This window comes from Dreissena polymorpha, chromosome 9 (genome assembly GCF_020536995.1).
Source record: "Dreissena polymorpha isolate Duluth1 chromosome 9, UMN_Dpol_1.0, whole genome shotgun sequence".
Classification (NCBI taxonomy): domain Eukaryota; kingdom Metazoa; phylum Mollusca; class Bivalvia; order Myida; family Dreissenidae; genus Dreissena; species Dreissena polymorpha.
The window spans coordinates 26,958,397-26,977,074 of record NC_068363.1 but is presented as its reverse complement, the minus strand read 5'-3'; the positions used below and the strand labels follow the sequence as shown (position 1 = coordinate 26,977,074).

Sequence of the window (18,678 nt, the reverse complement as noted above, 5' to 3'; positions counted from 1 at the left end):
GTGTAAATAATGACGTCATGAGCACGCACGCTTAATATTAAAAAAATGTTGTTGTTTTTGTAGTTTGTGTTGCATATAGTGTTTTATATATATTACATCTTCGTATCAATTTTGTGTTTTGTTTAATCTGATTCGATTTCACTTAAAATTATTACTTTATAGTTGATTCCGAGTAATATGACCATCCTCTATACATGACTGATATAAGAACTTCATGTTGACCATGATATAAAAAGTATATAAGGCAACGTTATATCAGGCAGATATCAATGCGATGGCATGATTAATTCTGCATTTTATACTCATTTCATCCACATAACAAAAGTAAACGCTAATCAATTCAATTGTATCGATTGTTTGTTAAATAGGCAGATTAAGGGTCCTTATATTTTTTCCGTGTTTAAAGCGAGATTATACGATTTTGTCAAATATTTATTAATTTATATAAAATGAGTAAACAAAACTTATTAAAACATATATTTCAAAATAAATTAAAATAAAAGTTAAGAAGAACATGTGTCGAAAAATGCGAAATAAGCCAGATGTTTGATTCTGAAATCGAAAATGTCTTTACAGTCGGATTCGCTAGCATGTATATTATGCATGAACGATGTGAATCTAAATTTAGTTTTACGGTTCATTTTAAATTCCTGCAACGACATCTATTCATACAACACACGAACAATAACTTAAAAGTCGAATGCTTCGGTTATTGTTGGAAAATATGTACGAAATATCTTCGTCACAATCGGCTCGGGGCGCTAATTTGTCTTTGCTGCATTTTATGAAATTCGTCTTCAATGTATTAATTGTTGTTGTCCTTTTTTGTGTTATTGCATATTTTACTATATTTAGCAACACTATATTTAGTAACAAAATTTGCCGTTTTTTTACGAATAACTCGTGAAAATCTCGGTATTGAGCAAGGGTGCAAATGACCGGTTTGCAATATACTTATTGTAACATATTTTATTAATATATTACAATTTATTAATTAACTTTATAATATTAGACGAGAATGTTTTCAATTTGTTCGCTCAATACAAGTTTAGACTAGCCAACAAAGCTCGAAACGCGCCTTATACGAGAAAAAGGCGGTCAGTATTGAAAAAAACACGGCAAATACGGAAAAAAGGTCGGTCAATACGAGATTCAGCCAATCAGAAATTGGAAAAACTCGGCCTTTTATGAGAATCTAAAATTTAGACAATTTTGGGCGCCATTTTTACGTGTATGCTTAGTTTTGGTGCAAAAGTTTAAATCTTTAAAAATATACTTAAAGTCCCTTATATATTCAGCTCCCTTTTTCGACAATAATAATGATGTAGTGTAACCACAACAGAAAGGTCCAATATTTGACATAAATAACAACTTTGAATATTTTCAAGCTACAGTGAGCGCGGAAAGCAAAACTAATTCGAAATCATGGAGGATTTACTCATTACAAATGCAATTCCTAGCGGCAATAAGTAAGTTTTCAATCCTTATTGTCTTTCTGAGTTGTATTAAAAACAGCAATAGTGGATACAGTGTGGCTTAAATGTTATTCAGGTAAATTTTGCATAATTTCGCGATCCTGTCAAATTGTGTTACTGCATCATGTAATGTCTGGAAAGCATCTTTCGTCATATACTATGTTTAAATGCTTTTGTTACTATGCTTTATCAGTAATATCGCCATCATATTACAATATTAATGAAATTATAATTATTCTTCTGAAATTAAATGCATAGAACCTTTGTTTCCTCTCGCAACAATATTCAATTTTCGTTTTAAATTAACAATGATATCTCTTAAAAGGTAGTCTAGATTGAACTTTACCGGTACAAAGTTGTTTACCACTATCGACAAAGCGGGAGTTTGGGGGCGGTAGCCCCCGATACTAAAGAAATATATAGGATAAAAATAAGTATTAGGTGTTGCATTATGTGTTGCGCGCTTAGCAACGATAAAAGTATACGCTTTTCCATTCTTTTTCACGTATCGGTAAGTTCAATCGTCCCAAAAGTTATTTTGGTATGCAAAACATTTTCAAAGCATTTGCATGGGAATATAAACAGGGGAATAGTTGTATAAAACAGAATTTTTTTCAATTTTTCAAAACTTCATACTTAATTTTATAGCAAAAACCTGTAATTCAAAAGAGAAATTCAAGCTTTTCTTGCTGGATAATATTATAAAGTTAATTAAGTAAATTGTCATTAATTAGTTGCATTCATATTGCTTTAAAGCGAGATTTTACGATTTTGTCAAATATTCATTAATTTATAAAAAATACTTAAAAATGTATTAAACATATATTTCTATATAAATCAAAGATAAGTAAAGAAGAACTTGTGTCGAAAAATGCAAAATTAGCCAGATATTTAATTATGAAATCGAAAATGTCTGCACAGTCGAATTTGCCAGCATGTTAATTAGTGCATGCACGATGTGAATCTAAATTTAGTTTTACGGTTCATTTTAAACTCCTGCAACGACATCTATTCATACGACACACGAACACTAACTTAAACGACGATTGCTTCGGTTATTGTAGGAAAATTTGTACGAAATCTTTCGTCACAATCGGCTTGGAGCGCTAATTTGGCTTTGCTGCATTTTATGAAAGTCGTCTTCAATGTATAATTGTTCTTGCCTATTTTGCGTAATTGTAACATATTTTATAATATAATTATTACAATTAAACATATATAAACTCGTATAATCTCGCTTTAAAACATACATATTGAACTTGTCTGAACTCAAGTCATGTGTAAGTGGTGATTTTTAAATGATTTCAAAACAAATAGTTATGTTACATATGTATTACAGTTAAAAAAAAGCATTATGTCAACCGTCCTTAAATCTATCCAAAGACTCAGCAAATGCATCGATAATGTTGTTGTTTTTGTTGCATTTTGTATTGGTGTTTGTGCACTGCAAACATCGTTGCTTTTTACCAAATAGTTTTGTTTTATAGTTTCTACTTTCTATTGCAGTTTAAAGCTATTTACAATTCATCATGTACGAAATAAAACAAAACATTTGAAACAGGTAGACTTGACGCATTCTTTAAATATACGGTGACACAATTGCGGGGTTTTCCTATATGTAGTAAGAAACTGTACTAACCCCCGTTGTGTAACATTGTGGATACGAGAGGAAGAGGTCTGCGGGGGAATTACGATAATGCATAAAACACTTTATAACGATACTAAATTCAAACGTGATTTTGATAACTTTATGGGTTTTTATTGATTTTTGGTTTAATATTGTCAGGAGTGTTTGCCATACATGATATGAACATATTTAGTTTTTAATTGTAACCTAAGACTGCTGAGAACACAACGAACGTAATAAGCAAACATCTACCGTTAGGTACGTAAACTTCTTCCCAAACACTGAATGAGAGCATGTGAATGGCTTTAATTAAGTATTAGCCTTATAAATTATATTTAATTTTTGTAAATACATATATCATTATATACATATATAGCATATGATCATAGAAAAGAACGCTTCCACACTCGGGATCGAACCCGTGACCTCCCGGTCGCTAGGCGGACACCATATCCATTACACCACGACGACTGTGTCAATTAATATGATCAGTATTATAATATATATCTACAACCTTTTCAAAAATGCTTATTAAAATAACTTTGCAAGTGTTAACAGCAACAATTACTGTTAAACAAATCAAGGGTTTATGTTGCTTTCTCTGAATCAGGATCACGTAGGAATTTAAGTTAGCAGCAAATACTCAAACTCCATTTATTTATCACAACAAATGTATGTTACCCTTCATGTTCATCTTTAACACTTAAATTATAAATCTTACTTGTATAGCGGATTTCAATATCCAACCTTTTTAGCGTATATTCTCCAGATATATCTTACACGATTGAATACTAGTATAAAATTAAGCCGACACGGATTTACTTATGCATTCACCCAGTACCGAACCTTGATAACCGCTTAGTATTACAAAATAACGTGCACGCTTCAATTACATGCTTAAATACTACAGTATCTGCCTCTGTATCAATGGCTACTAATACTGCTATACAGATCATTTTATGGTGCTGCTAACCCTTACACCCTTCAATTCTTTTCCGCCACTACTCAAATCACCTCATGCTTAAATCCTAACTTTACATATTTAGAGATATTATTGTTAACAGTGTTAGTACATCAAATCATTATCATTGAGAGGTAGTGTTGTGAACTGATTTCATCTGCGTACATGTTAATTAAAGTATTTCAAATTATAAAGTGATGTGTCACTTTTTGCGAATATTGAATATCATATGAAAATTTCAGCTGTATATATTTTGTTTAAATAATATTGACATTGTAATTTAGCGCATTGCAAAAACTTTATTGCACATTTGCTGGATGCATAAAAGAAGCTTATGCAAATCCTTTTTAACTGCTCACATACTAAAAACCACCAAAATGTAATACATCTTACCTTCATCGTTCCATCAATTGCCAGAACCTGAATTCTGATTGTTGTGTTAAAACTGACACGTTGAAATGTACCCTGCGATCAACCGCTCTTTATAGGACCACACATCCTTCACCGACCCAGTCGAGTCATCCCGCTTCTTGGTACCACTTTATTTTTGACGCGTACATCCGAAAGGTGATTTTCTTACGGAGGAAGTAGTTTGAATTTGTCCAATCAAACGTCACTATTTACACATTTGTAAGATGAATCACATTGCCTATATCCGGATTGGATGGTAGTTCTATGTTATCCGTGAGACGCGACCACATCCTTGAGTAATTAGTCTTTTTAAATAGCTACAAATAATTTACCATGCGTAAATATTGAACTGAAATTTGACTCGCGGAACTGGTATGGTGAATGATGCCATGCATAAGCTTATATACCGTAATATTTGTATTAATAAGCGCATTAAATGAAGAGGGACGGAGAGTCATTGTTGAACCAAAGGACCAAAGGGCATAAATTGAAGAACGCCTTTTGTGTGTGTATAATCCTAGCGTATTGACTAATGTCGTCCTTAACGAATGACGTAACCTTTGTATACATGCAACCAACACAATAACAATTTAGTGGTTGTAGATAAATAATATATTTTGAACTGTGGCGCGCTCGCTACATAAGTCTAGCTATAATATGGATGTATATAATATGTATATATATATATATATATATATATATATATATATATATATATATATATATATATATATATATATATATATATATATATATATCAGGTCTTTTTTTCAACTAGCCCATTCGGGCTAGTAAATGCAGAACCTACTAGCCCTGACCAATCTTTCATGTGCCCCGACCAAAGCATTATCAAAACCTTTATATTTATCATTTAACTTGTATTTTCTTGTGCGTGGAGATGCGCAATTATGATTCAATCATTCTTATTAGCTTGCCTTACTAATGCTAATGAATTCAATATGCATCTACTTAAGACATCTATTTGTAATCTTCACGCCATTTCGGGAGAAATTTCCTTATTTTTTTCCCCTCATACTTTCTCTTACTTTCCTCCTTCCCTTTTCTTTTTTTTGATCCGAGGAACCCCCATCCCCACCCGTAAAGCCAAACTTGAACAACGACATAAACGTTAAAACCTTTTTACATAGATTGCCGCGGTTGCCGTCTGACAACAAATCGTATGTGAATCTTAGGTGTCGCAAAATAACAAATAACGTTTTACGGTAGTCGTAACCATTGAACAAGGTTAACTCTCTACTAAAAGCCGGGATCGACCATTAATATTAGTTTTGCTAATTGAATTGCGTAAAAAAATTGTCAAAACACTTCTAATCGATCAAACAAATTAAAATTATTTCATATTGATAAATAAATAATAATTTTATATTAACTTTGTGTTAATGTCGAGTTTTATACCTTCATCGATCCCGGACAATCCTGGGCGATCCCGGCTTTTAGTTTAAAATGTACTTTTATCGAGAAATACGTCACTTCGAGGAAACCATTAAAACCGTATCTAGCGGAATTCTGTTTAAAAATAGGTACTGACGTGTTTTACCAGGAAAACCGCCGGGGATATTCTGAATTGTCGGCCTCTTTTTTATTGCAATCAGGGGGTTCCAAATCTATTTCGAGTTACGATCTGTTTGTAGTCTCCGACTTCAATCTGGGATTTAATTGTCATCTGATCATACTGTATTAAGATTTCTGCATCTTTCAAAAGCTTATTTAAAACGCAGTTAATTTATATAGAACACATAATCCCGATACACACGACCGGTCGGGCATGTTACTGGGACATTGGCTAACCCGGACCTAGATACAGGCAGTGAATGTCGTTCGGACGTGCCTTAGTGTTAAGCCCTATATATATATATATATATATATATATATATATATATATATATATATATATATATAATTATATATATAGCTACGATACTTTAATTTTATATGCTTATATCATAGTCATTTTTAATTAAGTAGGTTTGCAGTTAAATGAACAAAAATCGTAAAAATTCAATAAATATGTGAAGAAGTAACTATTTCTTATTTTCAAAGGTTAATGAGGAAGTGAAGCATGAACTAATTTTAAATCATGAAGATGGGTCCAAGGACTTTTCATTAGGATACAAATGTATTTATCATAAATTAAAAAAGGTAAATGCAGTTATTCATGAGTTGCATTTGTATCGTCACTCACCGGGTTATTCTCATATTTAACGAAATTGAAAACGTTTCATGCATGGCGCATGGTGATTTTTGCATTTTTAACGAAATTGAAAACTTTGAAACTCTTACATTTTGATGAGGTAATCTTTGTCATTACGAAATACGTTTGAAGTACCAACATTCCTGTACGTGCAATTGGCTCATTTGCTGTGCGGAAAGAATATCTTTTTGCATCCAACTCTCTTTTAAACAAGCTGAAGTTTAACACGTTATTATTTCTATTGAAAATAAAATCTGCCCTCGAATATAAAAACATGTCTACATATGCCATGAAATCATCGCATTTTGATATCTGCTATCAAATTTTGAGCTAGTTAATCATTGCATACAAAACTGGAATTAAACTTATTTAATTCACTACAGCGTTTGAAGATCTTACTATTATGGTGGCATAATTCGGATCAGTCTCATAAGTATGTGAGTCTATATTTTGTAGATATAAGTTAACTTTCGATTTTAAAAATGGTTTACATAATTACACTATTGTTATGAATATCAGGGGAAGAGCTGATTGTATGCAGGTGATATTGCACATACTTTTTGAAAAAGTGAGTTACATACTGCATTATGTTACCGTCCTCCATAATAAACTTTAATTACGAAATAACTTATGAGTATTAGGACAAGTTAAGGACCTTTTACATTTTCTAATGATAATTTTATTTATTTAGGGCTATGCTGTTATGGAGAAAGGTTTTATTATGAAATATATACCTTACGCGTGGAAAACATACATCATAACAACTTAAACAGGATATAACCTTCGTAAATAGATGATTATTAATTTGATAATATTCACGTTTGCAACGTTGCTAATAATTAATTAGCCATTTGTACACCCACATTAAATACAAACGGATCTAGCCAGAAGGTTTTCATATTAATACTTATGATGACGTGTTTTTTTTAGTGTTTCTGATAATGCTGCATTTAAAATTAAACACCCAATATTTGCAAAACTTTACAACATCAAGAGAAACGACGCGCGCTGGTCTGTTTTTGCTATAGCGATGTTTTAATGACGTTATAAACTTTAATTAAAAAAAAATAGATTGGCCGCATAAAATATTTCGTCCTTGCTGACTCGTTTTTTATAATTGTTAAAAGATCTCCTGAATTTGGGGGTAAAACACTTGTAAAATGTCCATAAATACTTGCATATGCATTTGGGTATTTACCTAATTGTTTTGGGATATTTACTTAATGGTGTTAACTGTGTTGTTTATACATCGACTATTGCATCCTCACGGATTGTGAAATTAATACTATAATTTTTTATGAACAAAGTGTTGTATTAATTGACGTCACGAAAGAACTATTGTATTCAGCCTTTATCAGCGCCATACATGTATGAATTGCAAATACCAGCTTTAACTTACTGAGTTCTTATCGATAAAAACACACACATGACCTTTGCGCTTACATCCCGTCTTCATATCGATGGGGTTCTTTAATATGTTTATTCAATAACGTATTGAACTGGGATAGCTTTTTTGAATTGTCATTCATGTTTTTAATCGCGAAATTGTGTATGTTTCGTTTAATATTAACTTCTTATTTAAATGATGGCTAATCTACAGTAAAACAAAATTAAAATTCTTTGAAAAAAAGTATTATCTTAACATAATATCCATACAATTGTCATTTCATGGACAAAGCAAGAATACAATATTTGCATTAATAATGATACATTTAGTATAGAAGTAGGTTTAAGGTTTTGTCTCGAGTATTCCTGACTAATTCCTGTACATGTTTCTTTTCCGTGAACTACTGGTATCTAAGTTTTAATTAACGAGGAGGTAAATAGGATAGGAAATTAAATGATACTATCGAAATGTAGACCACATTGCATGTGCACGCCAATTTAATAAGAATCAAAGTACTGACAGTACTGGTGTGAAGATTCTTTGAAGAGGATGGATATAACAGCATCAATTTAAGTTTATCTACATCACCACAATTGTGAATGTGGGTACGAAAAAATAAATGGGTACGAACATTTTAGGTACGAAAAAATTATGCGAAAAAAATTGGGTTCGAAAAAAAAATTGGGTACAGAAACAAATTTGGTACGAAAAAAATTTGGGTACTAAAAACAATTTGGTTATGAAAAAAAAATTTGGGTACGAAAATAAATTTTGGACGAAAAATTTTGGGTACGGAAAAAACCGGGGGTACTGGGAAATAGTACCTCTGTGGAAATTGACCCACAATCGCACATGTTCGGCCCTTTCCGTCAAACATCGGATAATTACCTCGAAGGCAATAGTATGAATACACATTTCGGAAGCGGTAATGCGGTCCTACCTACGCGCGTCAAAATGTAAGCGAAATATGTAAACAAAGCGGTAGCCTGTCAGGAATGTTTGAATTAACGAAGAAAATCGTGTATTGATATAAGTTTATTGAAGAAATGTACAGAAAATATATTAAATAAGCAATGGCGATATTTTTCTCAGCCACATAATTGTTAATAGTTTGATATCACAAAATGAAAGTGAAAGTAGAACTGTCTAAAATTACAAGCTGTCAACGTGTTGTTTTTGCTTGCACGAGAGGGCGATAACACTCAATGTGTTCACATTTTTACCATAGGCTTTGTCAATGACCTTTATAGTATGGGTGGCTTTGTTATTATTTATTGCTATCATGTAACTGCATGATTGTGTATATGTTTACAATACACAAAGCATAAATAATTATATAAATATACTGATTGAGCTATAATAATCTCAGAACTACAGGTCAATTATTATGGAAGGGAATATCCGTCAGTCCATTCATGTTGACAAATGACAATTATATATTGCTAAATTGCAATTGCATTTTGCTTTATTGTATTTGTTACAAAATAACTGCGTCTTACTTGCGTCTTTATGCTTGTTTCTATGGAGCAGTATTCATGTCAAAATGTTAATTCGCATTCTTACAAACTTGTTATGCTTGTTTTTTTTCTATCTTTTATGAACAATGTTATTCAAACACTGTTGGAATGTGTGTAAATGTACTTTAATTTCGGTAATTTCCATTCCGCTTTTCAAGTGTTTTGTTATGATATTGTCTGTTTTAGATCGGCAAATTGCAATATTGCAACCGCTAATCGCCTAATGCTTAACTGTAAACCGCAATACGCTAAACCTCAATACGCTAAACTGAATTCGATAACAAAACTAAACTTGATGTCAGCTCTACTTAATGACGTAATCAAACTATCAATTTGCGTTCAGCAAGCTTTTTAATGTTTCACTTAGTTTCTTAAAAAAAAAGTTCCGGTTGTTAATTTTCACATATAGATCAATACTTAACAGAAATTAAATTATCGCAATTCGAATATATGGATTTCAATATTGAGTGACGTGCGCAAAACATGGTGGTCGACATTTTTCTTAGGGACAGACAATCACAAAGATTTTATAAATTCTAAATACTTTGAGGATGATAAAGTGTTCAAAATGTAGTGCAATTTATCCATAAATGTCTACTTAATATTAACTGTGCAGTGACCGTTTGTGCAAAAATCATCTGATGTTGGAGATACTTGATTGACTTTATCACAGGCTGACTGTGACGCCTATTTTCGCGATCATCATTCGGACTAAACCAGTTCTGACATCGATCGGCTAACATGTGGACCAATGCGAGTACATGTACATGTATGTGATTAATATTTTAGTTTGATCATTATAATCAAAGAGAAATTTGAAAGTCGCCACAGAAAAGTTTTGAAATTGTAAAATAAATCGATAATCGTGACCCGATGACACTGGAAAGTCACGCGGCTCGGCAATATTCCAACAAAAATGATAGCATGCAACACGATTTACGATGATGAGTAAGATACATAAATGTACGATAAGCCATTTATTTATTTACTTACATAATCTATTCACTTTTCAGCTTTCTTGAAACATACGAAAATACATATTAACACATATTATGTCTATTTTATATATGGGGAAATCGAGGATGCCCAAGGGGAACACACGGACCATACCATCAGCGCCAGGCGGACAAGTCCTCCTCCTCCTCTGCTGATTCGGAAGTTCCGATTCGGTTCACTTGAAAGAGGCCGCGACAGGTGTATAGTGATGAGGACGACGTCTTCACTATGATGACCTCGTCGCGCCTCAGCCAGAGAAACCGCAAGCAAGTCTCGGAGGACAAGACTCGCAAGACCTGCCTAATTTTTGCAGAGGAGATAGCTGAGTCATTCGACACGGGTAAAACAGTGTCCATCTTAGATGTACGTGATAAGCGTAAACCTAAAATGGCGCAGCTCTGGGAAAAACAACTCCGTGAGAAACCACGCAACATTTAGAAAAAAACACAAATTGCAAAAGTCTCAAGGAGTTGGTTATCCTCGAGTTCACGTTACCCGTGTCGGCTGACAGTACTGGTTTTTGTACCCAGGACACTGTTGTATATATTGTGTTGCTATTTGCTCGTTGTATTCATGTATTTCTGTGTCAAGTACTGGTTCTACACAGGAACGTGACTTTATTATGTTGTAAATAGTTTGTAAATGTTAATAAGTATACTTGATTATGTTCTTGTTGTATTCTGGTTTTTCTGTTTCATGTACTGGTTCTTCACAGAAACATGACTTTACTATGTTGTAGATATGTTGTAAAATTATTGTGTACACTTTGTAAGTACTGATTCTACTAACCCTACCCAGGACACTTGATTATGTTCTCGTTGTAATCATGTATTCCTGTGTCAAGTACTGGTTCTACCCAGGATCGTGACTTTATTATGTTGTAAATATGTTGTTAAATTAATATGTATACTTTGTAAGTACTGGTACTACTGGTTCTAATAACCCTACCCAGGAAAGTTACTTGATGTATTGTTTTATTCAGTTAATATGCATTCATGATTAGTACTGGTTCTACCCAGGTTTTTTTGTCTGAAACTATTAAAATTATTACACACAACAGTTTAATAATATTAGAGACACTCACATGTTGTTATCAATATTGCCTTTAGCTAAGCGAAAAGACTTTTCAAACGCAACAGTGCGAACGAACTTGCAATATTATTTAAGGGCTAAATGTTTCCGATAATTAATACCAAAATCTTTATCCGCAACACTTTATGACTGATTGACTGTATAAGTGACTGAGTGAGTGACTTAATGATTGAGTGACTGACTGTGAGTAGGTGGGAGAGTTAGTGAGGGAAGACTGAGTGTTTATCTTTATGACGTTGTGTCGCTTAACGCGAATGAAATCCGTTTAAAAAAAACAAAGCTGCAATTAAAAATGTATAAGGATACAAAGGTTACCCACCCCTTGATTTTTATTCCGCTCTATGTAAATACATATGGGAAAATATGACTTTGCAGCTCCATTATTTTTAAACGGATCAAGATTTTGCAAAAAATCCAACGGATTCGTGCTCATGACAGCATATGGATTTACACATTTAATTGTTTCATTTGGAGAATAATGGTTTTATGTAAAAATAATCACCCACATACTACTGAGTCAATTAATTTGCACGTGTATTTTTATAATCACATGGTTATTCGCTTTGAAAGCACGTGTTCATGAAAGTATCCTTCGGTACGTCTAAATTTAAATAACAAGAAGTATCGTTGAAAACGATGGATGCTGCTCTTATGTTCATAATAAAGTAAACAGGTATTAATAATAATTGATGACAATAATAATATACACTCACTATTTCTTTAAAATGGAACTCCAACCCAAATAACACTGGTCACTAAAGTATATGACCTTGAGAAAATCTATTATTAGCCTCGGTGACCTTGACCCCAGTGACATCAAACCTAATGAAAAGGTAGAGGTCCATGCAAGGTACCTTCATGCCAAATGTGTAAGAGATCGGTAAAATATTGAAGGCGCTATGAGAAACTGTAACAAAAGTGTTACGAAAGATATGACGGAAGGAAGTTAAGGCCCACTATGATGCCGGCAGACCCCCGGTGCGTGATCCGGGATGAACCGGGGCTCTATCGGGATGCACCGGGGGACGACCGGAATGAACCAAGGCTCCACCAGGAAAGTATTAAAATGTTTAATACCTCCGGGAAGGACCGTCAACGACCGGCGCGGCACCGGGAACAACCAGGACGGCACCGGGAACAACAGTGACGGCACCGTAGCTCCACCGGAGCCCATACAGACGCCGGCAGAGCTACGGCAACGCATCAGTCGTCGCCGGTGGTGGCAGAGTTCCGGTATAGCTACGGTACATCGGTAAACCGGCGCTCTGCCGGGACGCCATCGGCATTCACCGGGGCTCCGCCTACGCATTACCGGCGGCGATCGGGGTTTAAACGGGGCGTTGCCGTAGCTCTGCCGGGGTCGGATGCCGGTTTAGCCCCGGTGAGTGCCGGTGGAGTTACGGTATACCGGGGCTCTGCCGGGACGCTGCCGGCTTTCACCTGGGCTCCACCTGGGCATTACCGGCGACAACCGTGGCTCTGCCGGGGCTTCAACGGGATAAACCGTAGCTAGTCCGGGGTTGACCGGGATTCTAACCGGGGCAGCAACGGGAAATAGTGTGACCGCGTTAAAAAAAAACTACGCCATCATCCTGGTTCTCGCCGGTCGACCGGCGTTAGCAAACCGGGATGGACCGGGGTTCTACCGGCAATAGTGAGACTGGCAACTAAATTTTCGTGGAGCATAATTAGCTTTATACGAGTTATACGGCAAACAACCATGCTCATCTATGTTTTCGTTAAAAATCAAGCGGTCTATGAAATGAATCATTACAAAATTAAAATCTTTAGTTAATGTCACCGCTCGTCAACACGAGGCAAGTAACTCCATGCTACAACTGACAAACTTGAAGGGCGACAATTTACGTCGATACCGTTTCAGTTACAGCTAGCTATGACAAGAATTATTTTAGTTTCGTATTCGAATTGAAGTCAAGCGTATTGCGGTGTACCGTTTAGCATTAAGCATAAGCAATTTACAACATTGCCCAAAAACCATACGGACAGTTGTATAATATTAAGAAACAAGTTTTGATATGTAGTTAAGTTTCGTATTCGAGTTGCAGTCAAGCGTGAGACGTATTGCGGTTTGTCGTTAAGCATTAGGCATTATACATTTGGTACTTAGCGGTTTACAACATTGCGCATTACACTTTTGACATAAATGTACTGGCGTTTTTTCCTTTCCATAAATTAAGGACTTAAAATATAAAAAAATGTCCTGATTTCATGAAGACTTGACCATGCATGTCCTAGATTTCAAAATCAAGGCCCTGGTCTGACACACTGGTAACATTAACGTTTAACTGTTACCAGGCTTCTGAAAGTAGTTTTTATTGAACTATGTAAGGAAATCTAAATCAGGCACTAATTTTCCTTGTTTTAAAACAGTCATAGATCAGTTGTAGCCTCTCGATAATGACCCATTTTTGCTTACTTGTCACACCCTTAAAACTTTCCACACTTCTATAATAGCAAATCTGGATTTAGTTGATCTTCAATGGTACATTTAAACTTAAGCTCTGTTACAAGAGTGCTGGTAAAGTCAAGTCACATATTTAAATCTAGACCATGTCAAAATCAAAGTATCAAAGACAAATGAAAGATGCGTTCATTAATTATTGTCCCATTGTTTACTTCTGCTGTGAGTTTTTATATAATATAACTGATGACCATCATGTGAGAGAAAATGCACATTATTTTGGTATATCAGGTTTATACAGAATCCGGATAGTGCCATCTATAATCTCGCACTTCTTTCATCAAGGGCAACACTAGACACACGAAGCGATACTTGATATTTTTTCTTGACAGTCGCGGCGACGCACGATATTTTTATTGACAGTCGCGGCGACGCACGATATTTTTCTTGACAGTCGCGGCGACGCACGATATATTTAACACGATATATCGCCCTTGTGTAGGTAGCTCAAAAGGCGATATATCGTGTTAAATATATCGTGCGTCGCCGCGACTGTCATGACAACTTTCATGCGTCGCCGCGACTGTCAAGAAAAATATCAAGTATCGCTTCGTGTGTCTACTGTCGCGTTCAAAGGGCTACACTGGACACACGAAGCGATACACGATATTTTGCGCGACAGTCGCGGCGACGCACGATATTTTATTTTTCAAATATCGCCCATATTATCCGAATCTCGTGTATCGCGGTCTAATTTCAGACCGCGACACTAGACACACGAAGCGATACTCGATAGTTTGCGCGATAGTCGCGGCGACGCACGATATTTGTACTGTTCAAATATCGCTGTAATAATATCGCCTGTTCACTGTCAGGTTATCAAAAAAAAATCAGGGTAGACAAAAAGGGGATATTTTCATGTCATCAAGCATGTGCATCATGTCGTATATATATCTTTTGATATAATTTTTTTTTAATAATAATGTTTATTTCTGATCAGCAATTAAAATGTATATGATTGATATAGCAAGATATTCGCTTCCTATACTTCAATCTGGCCATAAATAAATATTTAATATTACATAAATATTTTATATGAACGTATATTTGATGATACGAAAATCGCTTGCAATAACGATTTTGAATATAAGACTGAGTTCACAAGGTTAAGTTATTAGTTGTTCGATTCTACGGTTCAACGTGCATTACGTGCTTTTGTTTAAATCATATTTGACATGCACAAAAGTAACAGTGTGAACTTTATCTGAATATAATTATATAATAGTCATTTTTATTATATCTGGAACCCTGTTAAGCAATATTAAACAAACGTTTTTCGCCCTTCAAAAGCATTTTTGTTAGCCAATATGAATATTATAAAATTGTTGTTTGCACTGTATGCAGTTTTATTTATGCCGATAATTTATTTGATACATGTAAAGCATTATAAAAGGTATTTAAAAGGTAAAACAATAACAGCAACAAAAATACCGTCTAATTAATGTACCAATAGACTGGACATTAATGCTGCTCGTCAATAATCTGGATAACCTATAAATGATGATTACACATGCACTGAAAAGAAATCTTCTGGTTTTATATTGATGTCTTACTTGAAGTTAAACGTTATCTATAAATCTGCAATCCTATTGGAAGTGAGACAGATAATAATGATATATTATCTTAAAATTGATAGAAATTTTACTCCATTGTTCAAATTTCTGAATAGTTTTAAACATATATCCTTGTCAATATATATAAAAATTATTATGAAAATAAATTAATCTGTACTCGGTTTACTAATGCTAGAATAATCTTTTATAAGTGTGTCGATGGCAGCAATATTAATAATAAATGGTTAAAAATTACTGTACCACCGTTTAAAAAACCTGACAGTGGACAGGCGATATTATTACAGCGATATTTGAACAGTACAAATATCGTGCGTCGCCGCGACTGTCGCTCAAAATATCGAGTATCGCTTCCACTGGGGGCTGACGAGGTCAAATCGTAGTCCGTTTCGCTACGACGTCGGGTATAGGTTTTACTACGAAATCATTTTGTAAATACACTACTTAATCAGGCGAGTTTCATCTTTTCTGGTGTTTATGGATTAGAGAACAGAACATCCAGTAATAGTAGGAACTTATTTTCAATAACAAACTAATAACAAATACGCGTAGTTGCAACCTTTAAGTTTATTTTGAGCTAAAATCGAAATATTTTCATTTGAAGCAATGCATAAGGTGGTTATTCTGTTAAAATAGCTAATTACGGTTACTTAAATAAAATAAAACTACATGTTACTTTGATTCAGTGTACATTACACATTTTAAAGTGCAAAACAGGTTACAAACATATTATTTAATTATGCAAATGCTTTGTTTCGAAGGAAATTACAAGTCGTTTTATATATAGGTTTCGCACAGAGTAGGTATTGGTTCGCAACGAAGTACAAATATAATGTAACGGTTGCTCAACGAAGTTTCTGTATCCATTACAGGACAAATCACATTCAGTTTGCAGTTACTGCAGACTGCCATTTCCCAGTGCAAAAGATGCCGTGCTTCATTGTGCGCATGAACATCCAAACGAAAAGGTTGAAACCGGGGAAAGCCGGCAGAGTCCCGGCAGAGCCCTGGTATACCGTCACTACGCCGGCACTCACCGGGGCTATACCGGCATCAGACCCCGGCAGAGCTGCGGCAACGCCCCGGTTTAACCAGGGACAACCGGGACTCCACCGGCAAAGTATTCAAATGTTAAATACCGGTTGTTCCCGGTACAGTCCCGGTTGTTCCCGGTGCCACGCCGGTCGTTGCCGGTCCTACCCGATGACTCCCGGTTCATCCCGGAGGTATTAAACATTTTAATACTTTCCCGGTGGAGCCCCGGTTGTCCCCGGTCGTCCACGGTTCATCCCGGTGGAGCACCGGTTCATCCCGGTAGGGCCCCGGTTCATCCCGGTAGATACATGATCACGCACTTGAGCTCCGCCGGCATCATAGTGAGTCTGGGCCTTAACCGCATTGTAACACGAGGTAAATTTACCGGCTGTCATGTACGCAGTAAACAATAACCTGTGACAGAAACCCACCGCCACACCTTTACAACAATATATTGGTTATGCAATTGCGGATTTGTGCCATTGGGGTCCTACTTTCCACACCTTACGGCTGTTACAGGTGTGGATTTTACAGGTTAAATCATGTATACGAACATGAAATTCATCTCAAAATTAGTTGACGATAACCGATTTTCAAGAAAATCGCTTTGATATATACAATGTAAAAATCAAATTCCGTATGAGATAAATAATGATCGCAGTTGGGACATGGGATTTACTTTGACATAAGCAGAGTTTTGAGATAAGCGAGTTGGGGATAACGAGAATCGAATGTTATTTGATAAAGAGTACCGTATGCTGAAAACCTATCGTCGGTCTGTATCAAAATGAACGTATAAGGGATTGTCACGAGGTAAAGATGCGTCATTTTTATTGAGACCGACGACACTAGGTTATCGACTCTCAACTGTCATCTTATGTTATATGGATTTTCGATTTTAATCGTTTCATTTGGCCTAGTCGTGAATTTAATTATATCATAGTAACGTGCATTACCATGCCGACTGTGCGCTTCGAATCATGTTGTGCCGTTGTTACTACCTTTTCCTCACAGGAAACATTCAGCCACTCCATGATTCTGTATTATTTTTTTTCTTTAGTTTGCCTTCGAGAGATAACCAATACCTCTTCTGTGAGAAACGCATACGCGCTAAAGCGTTGTCGTAGCGAGGCTTATACGTATACTGTCAGAGAAATGATCATGCCTAATAATAATATTTAGCCTTTATTTCTGATAACTGAGTCACCCTACACCTTTCTAAGCACACCAGTGGCTTAACGATACATATATCAATATGGAAATTGTAAAATTGTGTCAATTAAACACAGTTGTAAACCTTAATTGCATTTTTAAAATTGAAACTTGACTTCGCTTTGATAAATCAGCGGTATATTTCATGTTTAACCGCATAAATTAGACACATCTTCGATTATAATTTGATGTAACAAACATATGAAATGTCATTATGCTTAAATTCAGAGTTTTGTTATTAGAAAAGCATGATCTTACATGTTTTAAACACAATTTTCGACTAATCCGTTCTCGATGTCATATGTATTTAAACAATGTTTTCGTAGTAAAACATATACCCGACGTCGTAGCGAAACGGACTACGCTTTGACCTCGTCAGCACCCAGTGGAAGCGATACTCGATATTTTGAGTGACGTGTGTCTAGTGTCGCGGTCTGAAATAAGACCGCGATACACGAGATTCGGATAATATGGGCGATATTTGAAAAATAAAATATCGTGCGTCGCCGCGACTGTCGCGCAAAATATCGTGTATCGCTTCGTGTGTCTAGTATCGCCCTTTAAACGCGACACTAGACACACGAAGCGATACTTGATATTTTTCTTGACAGTCGCGGCGGCGCACAATATTTTCATTGACAGTCGCTGCGACGAACAATATTTTTCTTGACAGTCGCGGCAACGCACGATAGTTTTCTTG

The 18,678-nt window shown here is 35.3% G+C and overlaps 1 protein-coding gene across 2 annotated transcripts in view; it reads right to left on the bottom strand.

Annotated features, from left to right (window-relative positions):
• The window catches only part of LOC127845366 (myeloperoxidase-like), a 128,534-nt gene that overhangs the window by 12,406 nt on the left and 97,450 nt on the right, over positions 1–18,678 (bottom strand). Inside the window, exon 1 of one of the 2 annotated variants that reach the window (XM_052376244.1) lies at positions 4,457–4,581. The exons of the other annotated variant lie outside the window; for it this stretch is intronic. Within the exon in view, the coding sequence (XP_052232204.1) occupies positions 4,457–4,462 (6 nt within the window). The 5' untranslated portion in view covers positions 4,463–4,581. Of the gene's footprint in view, positions 1–4,456; positions 4,582–18,678 lie in introns of those variants that run through there. 2 annotated transcript variants of the gene reach the window in all.